The sequence below is a fragment of the Arvicola amphibius genome, chromosome 4 (genome assembly GCF_903992535.2).
Source record: "Arvicola amphibius chromosome 4, mArvAmp1.2, whole genome shotgun sequence".
NCBI lineage: Eukaryota > Metazoa > Chordata > Mammalia > Rodentia > Cricetidae > Arvicola > Arvicola amphibius.
Window position 1 is genome coordinate 34,937,911 of NC_052050.1, and position 20,271 is coordinate 34,958,181.

A 20,271-nucleotide genomic window follows, 5' to 3' on the forward strand; every position below is an offset into this window, starting at 1 on the left:
ATGAGGCCAACCTGATATACATCAATGAAAGACATTGTTTCAGAAGTAACTCCCTGACTCCAAAGCAACAAAAGAATTAGTGGTAAAGTATATAGTATGTTTAAGAGAATGCTTGACACATAGCTACTTTAAAAATTGTTAGATTTTTTTTGTTGGTAAAATATATAGTATAGCCTAATATATTAATATGTATTATTTTCAGGTGGAAGATGGGACATCTACTGTTACAGTGTTATCACATGAAGAAGATGCTATGTCATTATTTAGTCCCTCTAAGCAAGGTAAAACTTTTTTTCTAATCATGACTTTTGCATTCACTCCAGTGCTGATTTGAAATATAGGTAATGAAAATATCACCTGGGCCTGGCGAGATGCTCAGTGGGTAAAGACACCTACTACCTAGACTGCTTTGGCTCTGTTGGATTATTTGGGATGGTTAGATTTATAGTCTTTTGTTTTGTTTCTCTGTGTTTCTCTGTGTAACAGCCCTGGCTGTCCTGGAAATCACTCTGTAGACCAGACTGGCCTAGAACTCAGGCTCAATATATGCTTGCTTTTGACTCTTAAAGGCTAGGATTAAAGACATGTATTACCACCTCCTGGCAGTTCCATATATTTTTATGCTGTAGATAATAGAGATACAGTAGTCAAGAGTTCTTTGAAAGTATGTGACCTGCATGTATTAAACAGTTTGACATAGCACTCTAAAATGTCAGAAAGCAACAAACTGTACATCATTCACACATATATCTATACACAAATACACAAAATTACATCTACATATATGTTTAATAAGTATCACTTCTGCAATTACTTTTTTCTTTTGGTAATGAAATTGGTTTTTTTTTTTAGTAATTACAAAGTTTTAAATATACTATTAACCTTAATCTGAATAATATACATTAAACTTTTGAGTAGCCACAATTTATCTTTTGGTATTTCTTTTTTGAAGGCAATTTTAAGAAAAGTATTTTGAGAATAACAAATATGAGAATAAGGATTAAGTCCATGTAAAGGAGGAGCAGGTTGTCTGATAAGGCAACTTAGTGGCTGACAGCTCTAAGTGTTGGTAGTAACTTTTTTTTTTTTTTTTTTTTGGTGAAAGAGTCCTTATCAAATTCTAACCTGTAGCCTGTTGCATAGAGATAGTCTTGGAATTCATATTGAGGCTCAGAAGAACTTGAGTAGCCTGTGTAATAGTGAGCAAAAAGACCAAGGTGCTAAATCAGGTTTTGTAATATATGACTGTAGTCCCAACACTCAGGAGGTTGACACAGGAGGTTCATGAGTTTGTAAGTAGTGTACATAACAGGTTTCTTATTTCCCTCTCCTCAATAAAAAAGTCATTTATTAGTTGGGCAGTGGTGGCCCATGCCTTTAATGCCAGCATTCCAGAGACAGAGACACATGGATCTCTTGTGTTTGAGGCCAACCTGATCTGCATAGTGAGTCCTGGGACAGCTAGAGCCACACAGAGAAACCCCGTCTCAAAAAAAATTGTTTGTTATATTGCCTGACTTCAAAATATAGTATACAGATAATAGTAGTATTTTATTGGCATTAAGAAAAAAAAGACATATTAGACGAGTAGAACAGAGTAGAGAGTCTAGAAGTAAATCCATGTATTTCTGGTCAAGATGTCCATGCTCTTAAAAAACAAAACGTGATTATTTTGTGTGTGTGTGGTACAGTATGTTTCCCTACATGTATACCATATGCACCATTCAAATCAGGATACTTTGTGTTTCCATTTCTTTATTTAGTGTGTTAGAAGCCTCAAAGCTTTTCTTACCTAGGTTCTCATAAAATGTATGATTATAGGTTAGCCTAGTTGATGGTAAAGTGTCATCATTGCTCTGCCAAAAGCACTAGAACCTATTCTTCTGTCCAGTTCTATTTTGTTATCCTTCTATTTTCTCTCTTCTATTCTTCCCAGCCTCTAATTATTATATACACAAGAAATAATAATAAATGAAAAAATATGGTATCAAGCCTCTAGACAAATAATAATCCTACATTGTTAGGTGTAAATATTATGTCTTACATCAGATATCTATAATTTATCATACATAATTAGATATTCGATAATTGTATCATCTTTATTCACATGCTTATATACAAACTTACTTCAAATCAATATCTATTTCAAAGTGAAAAGATAAGTGTTGGGTAGATGTAAATTGCTTGATATGCAAGCATAAAAACCAGAGTTGGGATCCTCAGTAGCCACATAAATGTTGGGCAGGTGTGACAGGGTCTGACTATATTCCTAGCATGAGAGGAGATAGTGAATTCCCAGAGAAAGTTAGATAGCTAAACTCACTGAATCAGTGAGCTCTTGGTTCAGGGGAGAGACCTTACTTAAAAATATAAGTTAGGAGGCAACTAAGGCAGATACTGAGTGTCCAACCTCTGGCCTCTACATGTGTGTGTGCACAGGTACCTGTGGATTCGTGTATAGTCAATCACATCACACATAATACTATAAAAATAGCAAATATATTTTTATGATTTATGTACAGAGCTTAACAATGACATAGATTATGCAACTTTTGGAGCTTCCTGGGGGAAAATACTGTTGTTTATTTAAAACTTTATTTCTAAGAAAAATTGCTCAGATTTTAAAATAAGAGACTGAACAGTTTGTTACATAGTTGTCTTGATAACATATTAAGTTTTCTATGTAGCTTAGATAAGTAGAGTGTGCTTGGCTAGTAGTTGAGTTTTCAGTTTATATTTTTTCTGATTGTCATATGTAGATGCTCCACGTCCTACTAATCATGCCCGTCCTCCATCAACCAGTTTGATTTATGACTCAGATCTAGCTGTCTCTTATACTGACCTTGATAACCTCTTCAATTCTGATGAAGATGAATTAACAGTGAGTAGACTATTAATGATTAGTGTTAAATTAGCTTTCATTGACTTTATATGGGCTCAAGTTCTGGAAGTGATTTGTCACTTGAGTGCTATGCTTTACCTCTGAACAGTAGGAAATATTTTATAACAAAACACAGTTGGTTTATTTTATTCTCATGGTAGAGTCATTTGAACATGGTTTTCTCTGGACATTGATGTGGATTTTTTACTTTTGTATGTTTGAAAGATAGATAATGGAGTTTCATTGAGCTCTGCCATATGAGATGTTTTTTGTTTTTTTGTTTTCCCTTTCAGTCCTCAGAATGATTTTTCTGTTCTTTGATCCTGTAGTTTGAGAAGTGACTCTGGAATTGAATCAGAGAATGTTTAAATAATTAAAATTAGAATTTTATACCTTACTGATTTAGTAAGGAATACCAGTTCTTCTGAAATTACCTCTCTTAGTACAAGACATACACTTAAAAACAGTTAAGGAGAAAACAGACGGTACTGTTTAATGTTTCACACCTGTTTTCAGAGAAAGTTAAAGATAAAAACAAAAACTTTAAAATGGGATTTCCTGGAATGTCAGTCGTTTAGCAGTTAATGAAGTGAGTGTTATTTTACCATAAAAGGAACTCCTTTAGTCTACTTAAAAGTACCTTAGGAGCTGACTAGCACATTTATCTTTGCTGTCGATCCTGCCAGGTTATATAAAATGTACTGCAGATATGGGTAATGGCAGATGTGGCAATACCTTTACTCTGTATCCTCCAGTGTAGTGTGTACTAGGGCACTGTTCACTGGGAAAAGAGCTTTGAATATTTTGGTCTATGTGGACAGAGGTTCTCTCTGCCAATATTCAGACATCAGCTGTGGCTTCTCTGAGGTTAAAAAAAAGTTGTCATATATATGGGCTTTACTCACAAAGTGTTTAACGTAAAACATGGAACAAATGTTAATTCTAAAAACATTGGTAAGGTCTGGATGTGGAGCACATGCCTTTAATCCTTGGGATGTGGAGGCAAGAAAATCAGGATTTTGAATTTAGCTTTGTTTACATAAGGATGAGAAGCCAGTTTAGGTTACATAAGCCCCACCTATCTTTAAAAACAAAACAAAAATCCAAAAAACATCGGTGATGTTGGAAGACCTAAACCTTGGTTTGTTAGGAATTTTATAGCTTTGTTAGGAAGTCTTCCTGAGGGTCCTCAGTTTTACATGTAAAAATATTTCTTACAGGAATAACTTTATTAAAACAAGGTGAAAATATAAAGAAGAATTAAGAGGAGTTACTATTTATATAGGAATTATATAATATAGTTAATTTTAAATTTCTTATCTTTCATTCAGTCTTAAGTTATTGGTTGGATTTACTTTTTTATGTGTTTTTTGAGTATACCTTTTTTTCTGTTAATCGAGAGACTTAGCTAATCTTCAGTGATGGATCTGTCTGTAAACTATGTAGTATATGGTATTTGGCTTTGTCATAAATTCAGAAGACCACTTTTGATGACTAGTATTTATCTTTTAAGTTACATATGAATGATAGTACTGTGTGATTACATTGGCTTTCAGATTAATACTTTTTTTTTTTTTTTTTTTTTTTTTGATAGCCTGGATCTAAAAAATCAGCAAGTGGTTTGGATGATAAAGCCAGCTCCAAAGAATCCAAGACAGGAAGTCTGGATCCATTATCTTGCATAAGTAAGCTTCACAGAGCTGAGCTGTAGTTCAATTTGAAGACTTACTCCCCTAGAAAATTCCCTTTGCTTTCAACACAGATTCAGCTTTTTTTAATCTGTGTTAAAATGTGTGTTTTATTAAATGTAGGCACTGCAGATCTTCACAAGATGTATCCTACACCACCATCATTGGAACAACACATTATGGGATTTTCTCCAATGAATATGAATAATAAAGAATATGGTAGTATGGATACAGCCCCTGGAGGAACTGTTCTAGAAGGAAATAGTTCCAGTATAGGAACACAGTTCAGAATTGAGGTTGAGGAGGGATTCTGTAGCCCCAAACCTTCTGAAATTAAAGTAAGTATTTTCCAAAAAGAGTAATGTACTTCCTTGTTGTCTTATAGGATTAATTGCTGTGTTCAAGAAGCTTTTCACAGTCGTTACTAGTTTTATGACTAATGTGAGGACTGAATTATGGGAGTACTATGTAAAATACATTAAAGAATAAAACAAAATATTTATGCTTTTGTCCATTTAAAGAACAGAGTATAGAAGATAGTCCTTTGAAAATAAGGCACTGAAAGTCCACATTCTTTATATTGTAGGATTTTTCTTATGTCTATAAGCCCGAAAATTGTCAAGTTCTAGTAGGATGTTCCATGTTTGCACCTTTAAAAACTCTACCAAGCCATTGTCTGCCTCCTATCAAATTACCAGAAGAGTGTATTTACCGGCAGAGCTGGACTGTTGGGAAATTGGACTTGCTTCCTTCAGGCTCTTCAATGTCATTCGTCAAAGAGGGGTATGATGTTGTTATTATAATACTGAATGCTTGTATAGGTGTGTGTGTGTGTGTGTGTGTGTGTGTGTGTGTGTGTGTCTATCTGTCTGTTAAGAGGGATGGCACTGGAAGGTGTGCATGCCTATGACCCACATGGAAAGGCCAGAGGGAAATAAACATTGTGTTTCTTCATCTAGTTCTCCTTTACTCATTTGAGACTAGGTTTCTCACTAGAGACTTGAGCTGTTCTGTGTAGGCTGACTGCCCAGCAACCTTCTGGAATCTGCCTTTCTTTGTCAGCTTGTACAGTACTCACTGTTACCCACTGAGCTATTTTACTAATCCAGGTTTTATTCATTTTTTGTTGAAGTACCTGGTATGCTGGAAAAAGAACACGGATTTCTGAAAGCCAATAAACAAACAAATAAGCAAATAAATAGAGATGAATAAACAATTTGACCAGTTTTTTTGACTTAGAAGTACCTTTTCTTTTAGTCTGCAGGACTGAGTTGTTCCATTTGTATACTACCATTTTACATTTATTTCACATTTTAACAGATAAAGTTTTGCATTTCATTATTAGTTACATCTTAAAATTACCACTTTTATACAACTCAAAGGTCAGAATTTATTTTTTTGCAATCATTAGCAACTAGAGTCAATGAAATACAAATATTTGTAGCATCAGAAATTAGTAAATATGGTTGTCTAGATGTGGATAACTGTATACAAACTTCATTTGTAATTTTTTTAAGACTTAATTTTTTTTTTTTTTTTTTTTTTTTTTTTTTTTTGAGACAGGGTTTCTCTGTAGCTTTGGAGCCTGTCCTGGAACTAGCTCTTGTAGACCAGGCTGGTCTCGAACTCACAGAGATCTGCCTGCCTCTGCCTCCCAAGTGCTGGGATTAAAGGTGTGCGCCACCACTGCCCGGCCTTTAAGACTTAAAATTTTATACATGTGTTCTTACATGACTTTATGTACACAATATGTATGCTGGAATTATAGGCAGCTGTGAGCTGCGTGATGTGGGTGCTAGGGACAGAAATTCTGAACCGGAAATTTAGTTAGCTTACAAGAATCTCCATAGTGGACACAATAAACCTGAAATAAGTCTTCATTATACCTGTTATCTTGTACTGATTGCCATATGGAAATTTTCAGTGTTGCTGAAAAGTGTTTGGAGAATTTTTATTTGTATTTCACATTGCTAATGTGTTCCTTTATGTATGTGTTCCTCTTTATGCCCTGGTGTCAGCAGTGATGGAAGTAATATGGATCAAGACTATGGCCCTGCGTACACACCTCAAACCCATGCTTCTTTTGGGATGCCTCCGAGCAGTGCACCTCCTAGTAATGGCGGTGCGGGAATTCTTCCTTCTCCATCCACCCCTAGATTTCCAACTCCAAGGACTCCAAGGACTCCAAGGACTCCTCGTGGAGCTGGTGGACCTGCTAGTGCTCAAGGGTCAGTCAAGTATGAGAATTCAGATTTGTATTCACCAGCTTCCACCCCATCTACATGCAGACCTCTCAATTCTGTTGAACCTGCAACTGTCCCTTCAATCCCTGAAGCACACAGTCTTTATGTAAACCTCATCCTTTCAGAATCGGTTATGAATTTGTTTAAAGACTGTAATTTTGACAGTTGCTGTATTTGTGTTTGCAACATGAATATCAAGGGTGCCGATGTTGGAGTTTACATTCCAGATCCAACGCAGGAAGCACAGTATCGGTGTACCTGCGGCTTCAGTGCTGTCATGAACCGAAAATTTGGAAATAATTCAGGATTATTTCTTGAAGATGAGCTTGATATCATAGGACGCAACACAGACTGTGGCAAAGAAGCAGAAAAACGTTTTGAAGCTCTCAGGGCTACCTCTGCTGAAAATGTTAATGGAGGCCTGAAGGAGTCTGAAAAGGTGCCTGATGAGTTGATATTACTGCTACAAGACCAATGCACTAATTTATTTTCACCCTTTGGAGCAGCAGACCAAGATCCTTTTCCCAAAATGGGTATAATTAGCAATTGGGTACGTGTTGAAGAGCGGGACTGTTGCAATGACTGCTATCTTGCATTAGAACATGGACGTCAGTTCATGGATAATATGTCAGGAGGAAAGGTTGATGAAGCACTTGTCAAAAGCTCATGCTTGCATCCGTGGGCAAAACAAAATGGTAAGTTTGGGAATGAAATCAGTTTTTTTGCTTTGTTTTGTTATTTAGGTATTTGACTTTGCTTCTTTTTTATTTTGGGTAAAATATCAAAAGCAGTTAGACCTAATAGGATGACGAAATTTGGATTTAACCCTCTTTAAAGACAGTAACATGCTGAGTGTGGTGGTGCATACCTTTAATCCCAGCAGAGGCTGGTGGATCTCTTGAGTTGGAGACTAGCATCGTCTACATATGGGGTTTCAGGATAGACAAGACTACATAAGAGGCCTGGTCTCAGAAAAGTAAACTAACATAAAAGACAGTAACAAGAAGAGAGATTTCTTAACTATTTAGTTGACTTTCAGCAATAAAAACAAGTTATTGTACACCTGTTATTGCATACTCAGAAATTTAAAAGGCATGCTGCTTGTTTGTCAACAGAAAAACTAATGATTTTCTTTCAGCTGTCTAATTTTGCCATTTGAGGTGCATTCACTCCATTACTGAGCTATGCCTTGACTCTTTATTTATTATATTTACCAAGCATTTTCTTTGTGCTCAGTACTGTTTTATGGTAACTGTTGAACAGTCACAGCAGTCTCTGGTTTGGAATTTTCTTTGTTGGTTTGGTTTTGCTCGTGTGTTTGTGGTGCATTATTGGATGTATTTGGGTTTATGTGCACGGAGGCCAGAGGATAGCCTTCAGTGTCATGCCTCAGAGGCCATCTACCTTGTGGGCCCCACCAACATTTGGATTGGGCTTCTCATTCACAAGACGTGAACTGATTATGTTAGAATCCCCTTTCTTTTTAAGCCTATGATTTTGTGGAGGAGACAAGCACTAAACAACAACAACATGCTTGCATTACATACCAGTTATAAGTACATAGAAGATAAAACAGGGCAGAATGTTTGTGTGGGAGAAACCTTTTATGCTATTTCAGAAATATGGTCAGAGATGTTAGTGAGGGGGAAGAACCTTTATGGAAAGTACTACTTGAAGAGGGAAAAGTAGACAGTATAGTTAACTGGAGGAACAATGTTAGACAATGCAGTTCAAAGTCCTTGAGGACTTAGTTCTCTTGATAGAGAAACAGGCAGTGTTAATAATGTTGAGTGATTCTCAGACTGATACATGATGGAGTCTAAGAGATCTGAAACATGAAAATAATACAAATTTATTTACTTAATTTGTGTGTGAGTGTGCATGTATTTGGATGCATGTGTGTGGCATGGAGTACGCTTGGAGGTCAGAGGACAGCAAGAAGGAGTTGGTTCTCTTCTTACAACAAGTCGATCGGGGGATTAAACTCAGGTTGTTAGACTTGGCAGCAGGCCCTTTTTTAGAATTTATTTATTTAGAATTTATTTAAAATGCTGTGGGAGCTTTTTAATAGAGAAGTAACACCACACTGTCTTTTTTTGGATAAAAAAAGTCACTGGCTATTGCATAAAAGTTATCCTGGGATTGGAAGTGATGGAAGGTAAGAGTAGAAGCAGAAAAACTAGATAGAAATCAGTGAAGATGACAGTGTGGGAAGAACCAAAAGCAGTAGAATTAGTGGCTTCCAGTTTAGACTGAGCTATGGACCTACAGAATTGTGCTGATCCATGTAAGAAGAGATGAAGCATTAAGCATGATTTGTGTGAATGTTGGTGCTGAGTACAGAGGAGAAAAATAGGAGGAGGTCAAGTACATATTTGAAGATAGGAGTTTTAAATTCCAAAGACTGACGAGTCTGGAGGTGAAACATGTTTTATATGTGGGTTGTCAGTATTAAACACAATGGGTTGCCAGGTGTGGGGCACATCTGTAATACCAGCACTGGGAAAGTGGAGGACTGAATCAGAAATTCAAGGTCATCTTTGTCTACATGGTAAGTTCAAGGCTGCCCTGAGATATTCGGGGCCCCTTTAAAAGCCTGAAGCTTGACGGGAAGCTTTGAGGAAGAGAGGATAGAAAGGAATCTGAGAAGGAACCAGGAAATAGGGTACTCATGTATGGGAATATTTGAAAGAGTGTGATTGTATGTACAAACAATGTCTTTGTAAAGGTACAGCATAACAAGACCACTGGATGTGGCCTCCTGGAGGTAGCTAAAGAACTTGATATTCAGTTCTGTCATCCTGATTAGAGTGGGTATGAGGGAATGAGAAACAAAGTTAAAATTTAGGGAGATATTTGGTATAAATAGAAATTTTATGTTCAGGTTAATAATTACAGTATTAATATATATACACACATGTACATGGAGAGTTCATCTATCTAGATGAAAATTTTAAATTGGCAATGATTGTGACAATAATTAGATATATTTGTGCAGTGTATTCATATGTATTTCATGAGTTGAGTACACCGTGGTATTTTGCTGTATGGATACACTATAGAAATAATAAACCAAGCTAATTAGCTTATCATTTAAAATCTTTTAGCAGTTTTAAAATACAGAATACAACATTACTAGCTGTGTTCATCCTGTCACTTAAATGGACCTCTAAAACTTATTCTCCCTACCTATCTGGAGCCTCACTTCCTCTTTCCAGTCCAACCTTCCTCCATGGGAAGAAAGGCCACAGAACAAAAGGTATCATGGTAGGATCAAAGTCACTGAATAAGTGAGAAGTGAGGGGTAATAGAATCACTCCATTTCAAGAAGAGGTATATGTAGACCTTTATATAGGAACATGTTCATTGCAACAAGAAGAGAAGTTATTTCTTTGGACAGTAGAGGGAAAGTTTGTAGAGATTGCTTTTGTAGTTATAGATGAGAGCAATTGGAGACAGTGACAGAGTCATTTGATACTGCTGCCTAATTTCCCACACTAGCAGCTTCAGACATCACTTCATTAGAGATGTGCATTTTCACACTGCACATGATCTTCTAAGTCAAATTCTAGAGACAGGAATCCGTTGTCTCATTCATTACTAATGATGTCTTTGAAAAAGTAATTTTTTATCTATATTAACAGAGAGAGAGAGAGAGAGAGAGAGAGAGAGAGAGAGAGAGAGAGAGAGAGAGAGAGAGAGAGAGAGAGAGAAAATGTATGTTTGGGGGAGTGGTTTGAACCCAGGAACTTCTGTATATTAAGCAGGTGCTTTATAACTGAACTATATCCTCGACTCACTTCATTTGTACTAATGAAATAAAACTAATATTTGACTTGGAAAGCTTTGTAAAGATTTATTGAGCTCATTCATGTAAACATACTAGATTTTATGTGGTTCTTACATAACTTAATTCAGCTGCTTTCAGACATACATAGAACAGTGGGCTTGGTATTTGCAACATTGATGAAGATAGTCTACATTTTAATTGTTTTTCAGCTACTAAGATAACTAAAATTATAATCAGATAATACAAATTTCTATTGATAGAAGGATAAAAAATTACAGTGGTACAGATACAGTATTAACAAGCCCTGAAATTGAAGACAGTTATATGTAACAGATAAGTGAATTATAACAATAGTAGTTTGGGGTTATGTCAGAATAATTCGGAAGTCACAGGCATTTTTTTTATTGCATATTGTTTGTGTGTGCGTGTGGAAATCAGAGGACCTTTGCAGAAGTTGGTTATTTTTCTTCTGCCCAGGTCTGCAGGCTTAGGTGAAAGTATCTTTCCTCACTGAAACAACTCACTGCCTAAGTTAAACAACTCACTTCCCTTTCAGTTCAGTTCTGAAGCAAGCAGAAGGAAGTGTGGCGTTGGTGTGCACATAAACCTCTGGGTGCTGATTAACTCTTGAGATTTACACATGTATGAAAATGATCAGAGAATAGAAGAGGAGGAGGAGGCATTTAATAGAACCGTTTGAGGAGGTATAATAGTTGTTGAGCAGGCTGGGCATCATGGCATACATGTTTAATCCTAGTACTCAAGAGGCAAAAGCAGGCGGATGACTGAGTTTCGGACAGCCATTACTACATAGTGAGATTCTGTCTAAATAAAACAAAACAAAAATAGTTCTTGGACAGTATGATCATAACTCATAATTATTTTCATCGTGGTATTAAAAGTAATTTGTGAAATAAAGCAGGAAGACCGCACACATGTTCTCATTCTTATACATGACAATATCATGATTCATCTAATTCATTATACTGTAGGGAAGTGCCAAATAGAACAAAAACTGAGTCAGTGAGTACCTAGCACATAGGATCTACGGATTAACTCCAATGCCAGCAGTCGCTTCAGTGGTGCTCTTTATTAGTAGTTTATTGGGAACAACCTGTTTGCCAAATAAATACTGGATTTTACCTGGTGCTTATTTATACTCTGATTAAAGTATAACATCCTTGAGATGTTATACAGCAGAATTAGGCCCTATAGGTTAGGGCCAATGATTGTGCCTTCTGCCTTGGATACCTTTCTCCCACATTCTTACATGGGATCTTTCTTGTTTCTTTTAAGTATTGTTAGATGTTATTTATACAAAATTGGAAATCCTTCATCGTGTTCTGCATTTTCCATAGTGTGTTTATTTCTCATGCAATACAATTTATTAATTGATCTCTTATCCCATAAGTACATGCCGTGCAATTTCTATGTAAGGATAGTCATATTTCCAATACTGAGAATAGTGCTTGGCATTCATGATCCGAATAATGGATATTTGTTCAAATTAATTTAAAAGTCTAAAAGAGGTTGAGAATATAGCTCTGTGGCAGAACAGTTTGACTGACATATGTTGTTCTGGGTTTAATCCTTATTACTACAAAGAGGGGGGAATCTACAAAATACAGTTTCTATTTCAATGGCAACTTTTGTTTTGTTCAAAATATAATAATTTTGAGAGCTTTTAAGAAATGAGACAATAAACCAGGCAGTTGTGGTGCACACCTTTAATCCCAGCACTCGGGAGGCAGAGGCAGCTGGATCTCTGAGTTCAAGGCAAGCCTGGTCTACAAGAGCTAGTTCCAGGACAGGCTCCAAAAGCTACAGAGAAACTCAGTCTTAAAAAACCAAAAAATAAATAAAAAAAAAGAATTGAGACAATAAGTAAAAGGTGCTGTTAGAGCATGGCTGTGGTGGTGCACACTTTTAATCCCAGCACTGGGGGAAGAGGCAAGTGGATCTCTGAGTTCAAGGCCAACCAGGTCTGCAGTGTAAGTTTCAGTACAGCCAAGGCTTCAACAACAATAACAACAAAAAGTTGCTTTTAGTTTTCTCATGCTTACTATTATAGCACTTCCTATCACTTAGTACTTTTATAACCATACCTATATAAGACATATAATTATTTAGTATTTACAGTTGTAACTATCAGTACAAACAATTTTGAAACATTTTAGTAATTATTCCCTATTTCTGTCTGTCCCTTTCTTGAAACTGTAAGCAATAATGATGCTTGATTAGTCTAGTTAGGGTTCTGTCTGTATATTTGTGCATTTAGGGTTATTGTATGTAAATAGAACAGTGCAGTGTATGGTCATCTGTGACTTGGTTTTTATTTCATGTTCATTGGTATTTTGCTGCATATATGTGTGTGAGGGTGTTGAGTACCCTACAGACAGTTTTGAGCTGCCATTTGGGAACAGGGAATAATAGAACCTGGTTCCTCTGGAAAAGCGGCCAGTGCTCTTAACCACTGAGCTACCTCTCCAGCCCCTGACTTTTTCCCACCTTATACTCAGATTGTTTTCAGAGTTCTTAAAAGCACATATTAGTACTTTAATGACACAATATTCTATTGTAATATAAATACACCTTTTTAAAAAGCCTACAAATTGGACATTTTCTAGTAGTATGCTCTTTTGGCTGTTACAGATAATGCTTCTGTAGACATTTGTATACAGTTTTATATGATGTATGCTTGTGTTTGCATTATACTTAAATTGATTTCCTGGGTCATCTAACTGATATTTTTCAAAGCATCTGCATTATTTTAAATTTTCGCATTAGATGGTTCTACTTTCTCCAAAACCACGCCAATACTTGCAGTCTACTTCTGTTTTATTGAAGACATCTAGTGGTTATGAAGTGGTGTCTTGTGGTTTGCCTTGGAATTTCCCTAGTGATGAATGATGCTCAGTGTCTTTTCTTAGACTTAACATACATTTGTGTATATTTAGAGAAATGCTTCTTAAGATCTTTTGCTTTATTGAGGGGTGAGAAGGGATGAGTGTGCAGGTGACATATCTGATCCTGCAGCCCTGGCTGCCCTCAGATTTGTAATCCTTCAGCTTCACCAGCTTTTAAAATTTGATCTTGCTTTTTAAAATTTTTTACCTATTTTTGCATTTTTATTACTGATTTGAGTGAACTCTTGGACTGTGGATGAAAATCTTTTATTGGTATATGGCTTGAAAATACTTTCTCTTTTTAAAAATGCGTGTGTGCGTGTGTGTGTGTGTGTGTGTGTGTGTGTGTGTGTGTGTGAGTAGTAGTAGTAGTAGTAGTAGTAGTAGTAGTAGTAGTAGTAGTAGTTTTCTGGGGATTAAACTCAGGTCATTAGGTGTGGAGACAAACACCCTTACCTCTAACTCATCTTCAATTTCTTGATAATACCCTTTGAAGAATGTTTTTGATAAAATTATTAATTAATTTGCCCCTTGTTCCTGTGACTTGGTGTTATATCTAAAAAGGTTTTTCTGGCCCAAGGTGTTTTTTTTTTTTCCCTAAGAACTTTATAGTTTTAATTCCTAAATTTGTATCGTCCTTTTTGAAGTAGATGTTTAGTGATTTTAATAAGAATTAGAATATCAGGGCTAATTATAGCTAATGTTCATTAGTTAAGAATAATAAGTTGAGAGTATCTGTGAGGGTCCTTATTAATTAGAATAAAAAATATAAATTACTGTGTCTTGATCTCAGAACTGAATGCTGAGTTTGTATTTTAACAGCTCTGATCTGTCTGTACCTTGAATGCTGGTGCATATGCTAGAGTGCACCGTGGAGCCCATTCTCCTTCATGTGGGTTCTGAGGATCAAATTCAGCTTCTTTTACTTGCTAAGCCTCCTTACCAATGTTTTTGGGTTTGTTTGTTTGCTTGCTTATTTGTTTGTTTATTTATGTATTTATGTATTTATTTATTTATTTAAATTAAAATTTCCACCTCCTTCCCGCCTCCCATTTACCCCACTCCCCCCTCCACCCCCTCCTCCCTCTCCTGTCCAAAGAGCAGGAACCCTTCCTGCTCTTTGGACAGGAGAGGACAATGAGGGCTGCTGAGAAGTGTTTGTTTATTTTTGAGGCCATTTCTTTTGTAACTCTGTCTTGGAAATTGCTCTGTAGATCAGGCTGACCTTGAACTCATAGATCTATCTGCCTCTGTCACCTTGTGATTTTTAGAAGCTCTCATGTAATTACAATTAACAGCTTTAGCTGTTAGCTTTTTCTAATCACATGTGAATATTTATACTATTTTCATTGCATAAAATATACTCTATAGTTTTATATTTGTCTTTTTTTACTAATATTTAATAGTATGTCATATTCTAGCTTTTGTTTTAGTTATTTAAGATTTATTTACATTTTTAGTTATGTATCTGTATGTATGTGCATAGGGGTGCGGATTCCTACAGAGACCAGATCTTGTGAAGCTGGAGTTACAGCTGGTTGTAAGCTGCCTGATATAGGGGCTTGAACTTGGATCCTCTGTAAGAGCAGTCATCTGTAGGAGGAGGGCCCACTTGTTTGTCCTGGCCACCCAGCTAGCTTATACCTGAAATAATCATGCAGAAACTGTGTTAAATAAATCACTGCCTGGCCCATTAGCTCTAGCTTCTTATTGGCTAACTCTTACATCTTAATTTAACCCGTCTCCATTAATCTGTGTATCACCACGTGACAGTGGCTTACTGGCAAAGTTTTGGTATGTCTTACTCCTGCAGTGGGTTCATGGTGTTTCCCTGACTTGGCCCTTCTTTCTCACAGCATTCAGTCTAGTCCTCCCTGTGTACTCCTAAGTTCTGCCCTACCAACAGGCCAAGGCAGTTTTCTTTATTCATTAATGGTAATCACAGCACACAGAGGGGACTCCCACATCAGTAATTACTCTTAACCACTGAGCACTTTCCTAGTGTCCCCTCTCTGTTATTACTATTTTATTATATTAGCCAGTATTCTTTGTCAGGTAGTTTTTTATCACTTAATAGTGACTAATTAGTATTCTACTATGTATATAACAGGATATATAATTTTTTTGTTTTGTGTTTTGAACCAGGCTGATCTGGTACTTGCATCGGTTCTTTTTCATTAGCTTCTTCAAGGCTGAAATTACTGCCATGTGCCCACCATGCTTGGCTCAAAATTGTTATTAAGCATATATTTAGAACTAAATTACTTCATAAGTTACAAAAAATTAAAGCCACCAATAATAAGATAGGCAAAGATAATTAAAGCTGAGTGATTTAATGTAATAGTATGATCAGGCAAAATTATTATCCAGATTAGTATCAGGAACATTTAGTAGTACTTTTCTCTAGCCTCTTAACATTTAGGGGCCACATGGTTGATACATAGTTTGAAATTTGCTTAAAAATGCAATTTAAACAATTTGATACTGTTATATCCAAGATTACAAAATATTTGTCGATAACAGTCTTTAGCAGTGTGAACAGGTTTTCTGTTACGTGCCTTTGCTTTTGCTGCGCTGCAGCTTGAAACCAGTGCTAGTGCTGCTGGGCAGTCTCGGCCCTCCACTGTTCTATTCCAGCCCTGTGTTGTTGTTATAGTCTGTGATTTCTCAGATTAAGTCATCATTGTAACTAGTTTGCCTCATCATTATACCTTAGTAGTAGGATAAAGAGAAATGATCTATAACTCATTTCAGTGCAATATAGAATCTTATGTACTAGGAACAGCCAAAATAAATACAAATTGATTGATTGGATAAAAATGTTTTTATGAAGAGGAGTTACTTTTCAGTGGTTTTGGCTCTCTGAAAGAGTCTCTGCTTTATGTGTTTGGGTTTGGCTCTGAATTTTGAGTCACCAATAGCAATTACTACTTACTTTTTTTTTGTGATTGTAGACATGAGTATGCAGTGTTCACAGGATATACTTCGAATGCTCCTCTCTCTCCAGCCAGTTCTTCAAGATGCTATTCAGAAAAAAAGAACAGTGAGGCCTTGGGGGGTTCAGGGTCCTCTTACTTGGCAACAGTTTCACAAAATGGCTGGCCGAGGCTCTTATGGTAAGTTATATGTTGTAATAGATAATAATTGATTTTATATCTGTTCTCAGATATTCCAAACTAGAATAAGCACTTAGTTTTCAGGTATTTTTGTATTAAACATCTAAGGTCATCGTGGTCCATTTCTAATTCTAGACTGCCTTTCTACATTTGTAACATTTCGTTTTCTTTGGTTCTTTACACTCAAATCAGTATGAGTAGCTGCACTGTTTGTACATGCTTGAAATCCAGTGTGAGTTTATGTGAAGAAAGGGTCATATTGCTACGATGATTTCTGTAAATCCCCAGATGACTTGAGCTCTAAAGTGAATGAAATGGACAGGTTGGGGCTAGATAGTAGAGACTGATACTATTGATTTTTTTTTTTTTAAAGACACAAGGTGTCTCTCATAAAAAGTTTTAACACAAATGGAAACTTGCATTAACGGTAACAGTAGTGACTGAATACTCCACGTAGGTATACAGTTGTTTATGGCCTGGGTGATATAGGAGACTATTTAAATGTTTAAATATTGGTTGTTTCTGAAATAACATTAGAAAGTATGTTTGGAATCATAGCTGGTTGTTATGTGTAGTGTTGGGTTTAAACCTAGAGCCACACACAATAGGCAAATACCAAACCATATTACCAGCATTGTTTACAGTAGTTGACTTCTTGTATTTTTCTTTTTTATTAATGGCTGGATGGTTTAAAAGTCATATAAATTGATACTCCTTGAAAACTTCAGGTTAGTGATACTTTGTAGTAGAAACTTTGCTTTCTTTCCAAAAACAGTATATTTTTTAAAACTCTTTATAGGCCTGCCACCCAGCTTCCAAATAGATATACACAGAGTCTTGTTCTTACTTTTAATGTCTGGCCTTAGCTTGGCTTGTTTCTTGCCAGCTTTCCTTAATTTAAATTATCTCATCTACCTTTTTCCTCTATGCTTTTTCCTTATTTCTGTACATCTTACTTTTACTCTTATTCTGTGGCTGGCTGGGTGGCTGTGTACCTGGGTGGCTGGCCTCTGACGTACCCCTCTCCTTTTTTCCTCTTGTTCTTTTCCCTCTTCTATTTATTTTCTCTGCCAGCCCCACCTAAATTCTTTTTCCTGCCTTGTTATTGGCTGTTCAGCTCTTTATTATACCAATCAGGTGTTTTAGGCAGGCACAATAATGCAGTTTCAAGGAGTTAAATAAATGAAGCATTAAAAGAATGCAAGACATCTTTGCATCATTAAACAAATGTTCCACAGCAATAAACAAATGTAACACATCTTAAAATCACATTCTACAACACAGTATAGAGATTTATTTCTGTACCTGATTTTGGAGATTTCTGTTAACATAGCCATAATTAACTTCCTTTTCTTTTTAGATGATGGCCTATAGCATACTTACATACATACATACATACATACATACATACATACATACATACATACATACGTATGTAGTTTGTATATGTATTTTATCAATATACTATTGTTTACATATAGATTATTTGTACCATTATCATTCCAGTTATTTTCAGTAATTCATGTATAGCTTGATTTAAAGCATATGTGTAGTTTAAAATGTATATTTTCTAAATTATACTCAAAAATATCAATTTAGACTCCGTCAGATAAAATATCTATCTCAAACTTGCCAGTAGAGTGTCTGGTGGTTGAACACTATAATTTGAGAGGGTGAAGTTATGTTTCCTGCGTCCAGATTCCTGAAATGACTTGGACAAATTGCTTACCTTCTTCACTCCTGTTTCTGTGTTTAAAATGAGTTTAATAAAATTGTCTGTCAATGTACGGTGTTCGTGAGAATTGGTTAATATAGAAATGTAAAGAGCTTTGCACACTACCTAGAATGTAGTGCTGCAATTATTTCCTAGTATTCATTTTAGTACTTTCTTTAAGAGATCCATCATTTTTCAATATCTAAGAGGTATTTTAATTTTTTGTCTTTGTTCATGTCCTTTATTCATTTTAAAATAAGGTAATTTGCCATTTTCTTTGTAAAAATATTCTGTGATAAGAACATTTAACTTGGGATCTACTGTTTTAACCAAGTTTAAGTAAGAAAAATCAGTATTGTTGATTTCTGTGCAATGTTATATAGTATATCTTATGGTTTTCTCACAAGTCCCCTTTTTATGGCAACCAAATTAACTATTCATATTAATTATAAATTTGTTTACTTTTAATTAATTAATGCCAGGTGTGATGACTTGTTCCTGTATTTCCCAGCATTTAACAGGCTGAGGGAAGGAAGCTTGCTACAGATTTGACCTGACGGGGCTATAGAAAAAAAGACTGTCTTAAACAAAATAGCAGTAAATATTTTAAAATGACCTCTTCAGGATATTTTTATTCTGAAAATATTTTATTACTAGCTTTATATGTTTCTGTCTTCAATATATTCCTAATACTTTATTAATTAGCTTTGGAAATAAGAAAGATGACATGAATTGACCTTTCCCTAACTTCCTTCTTTATCACTTAGGAACTGATGAATCCCCGGAACCACTGCCAATTCCCACGTTTTTGTTGGGTTATGATTATGATTTTCTGGTGCTTTCTCCATTTGCTCTCCCTTACTGGGAGAAACTTATGCTGGAACCTTATGGATCTCAAAGAGATATAGCCTATGTTGTACTCTGTCCAGAGAATGAAGCTTTGTTAAATGGAGCCAAAAGCTTTTTTAGAGATCTTACTGCAATATACGAGGTAGATGTTTTATAATTTATAATTTCGTGTTCAAAATGTACTGGGCAATATACCGGTTGATGAAGAATGCTGATTTTGCCAGTTGTCTTACTCGTGAACTATACTCTGCCACATTTTTACTAGACTTTGTTAGGTATGTGTGCCATGGGTCACAGTGGAAAACATAGCATTGGAGGAACTATCAAGGACATACTTGTTTCATTTAAAATAACCCTTGGTATCTGGAGTGTGGTGATGCATACCTATAACTCATGTACTTGGGTAGTTGAGACAAGGAGAGAGTCTCCAGGCTAATCTAGGCTACACAGTGAGACCATATCTTGGGGGAAGAAGTGCATTTTTTGGAATGATAGTATAGCTTGTAATTTCAGCATTTGGGAAATGAAGACAGGAAGATCAGAAATTCATGGTCATCCTTAGCTACATAGCAAGTTTGAAGCCATCCTAGGCTACCTGAGACCCTGTGTCAAAAACAAAACAAAAACAAAACAAAACAAAGCAACTTGAAATTCAATGTCTCCATACTTACCCATGATATTTTGACTCAGTGATTATTTATAAGTAATGAAAACTTGTTTTAAAGAGCTTAAGTGCTTTAAATTATTACCTGTACCCTATAGTATAGTAAATTCCCTAATTCTGTCTTTTGTGCATGCATTTATAGTCCTGTCGATTGGGCCAACACAGACCTATTTCTCGGCTGTTGACGGATGGGATCATGAAAGTGGGAGCTACTGCATCAAAGAAGCTTTCAGAAAAGTCTGTAACAGAATGGTTTTCTCAGGTGGCTGATGGTAACAATGAAGCATTTTCTAAACTCAAGCTTTATGCGCAAGTCTGCAGATACGATTTAGGTATTACATTTGTGTTCATTCTACAAGAGCAGTGTGAACATTGTGACTTGGTTCATCACCTATTTTTGTATATAGTATCCTAGTGTCA

General features: G+C 35.8%; 1 protein-coding gene across 1 annotated transcript in view; it reads left to right on the forward strand.

Moving 5' to 3' along the window:
* The window catches only part of Med13 (mediator complex subunit 13), a 93,468-nt gene that overhangs the window by 51,061 nt on the left and 22,136 nt on the right, over nt 1-20,271 (forward strand). Inside the window, exons 11-19 of the mRNA XM_038325940.1 lie at nt 203-281; nt 2,760-2,881; nt 4,476-4,566; nt 4,693-4,907; nt 5,156-5,352; nt 6,591-7,507; nt 16,463-16,624; nt 19,106-19,329; nt 19,994-20,183. Of these exons, the coding sequence (XP_038181868.1) occupies nt 203-281; nt 2,760-2,881; nt 4,476-4,566; nt 4,693-4,907; nt 5,156-5,352; nt 6,591-7,507; nt 16,463-16,624; nt 19,106-19,329; nt 19,994-20,183 (2,197 nt within the window). The remainder of the gene's footprint in view (nt 1-202; nt 282-2,759; nt 2,882-4,475; nt 4,567-4,692; nt 4,908-5,155; nt 5,353-6,590; nt 7,508-16,462; nt 16,625-19,105; nt 19,330-19,993; nt 20,184-20,271) is intronic.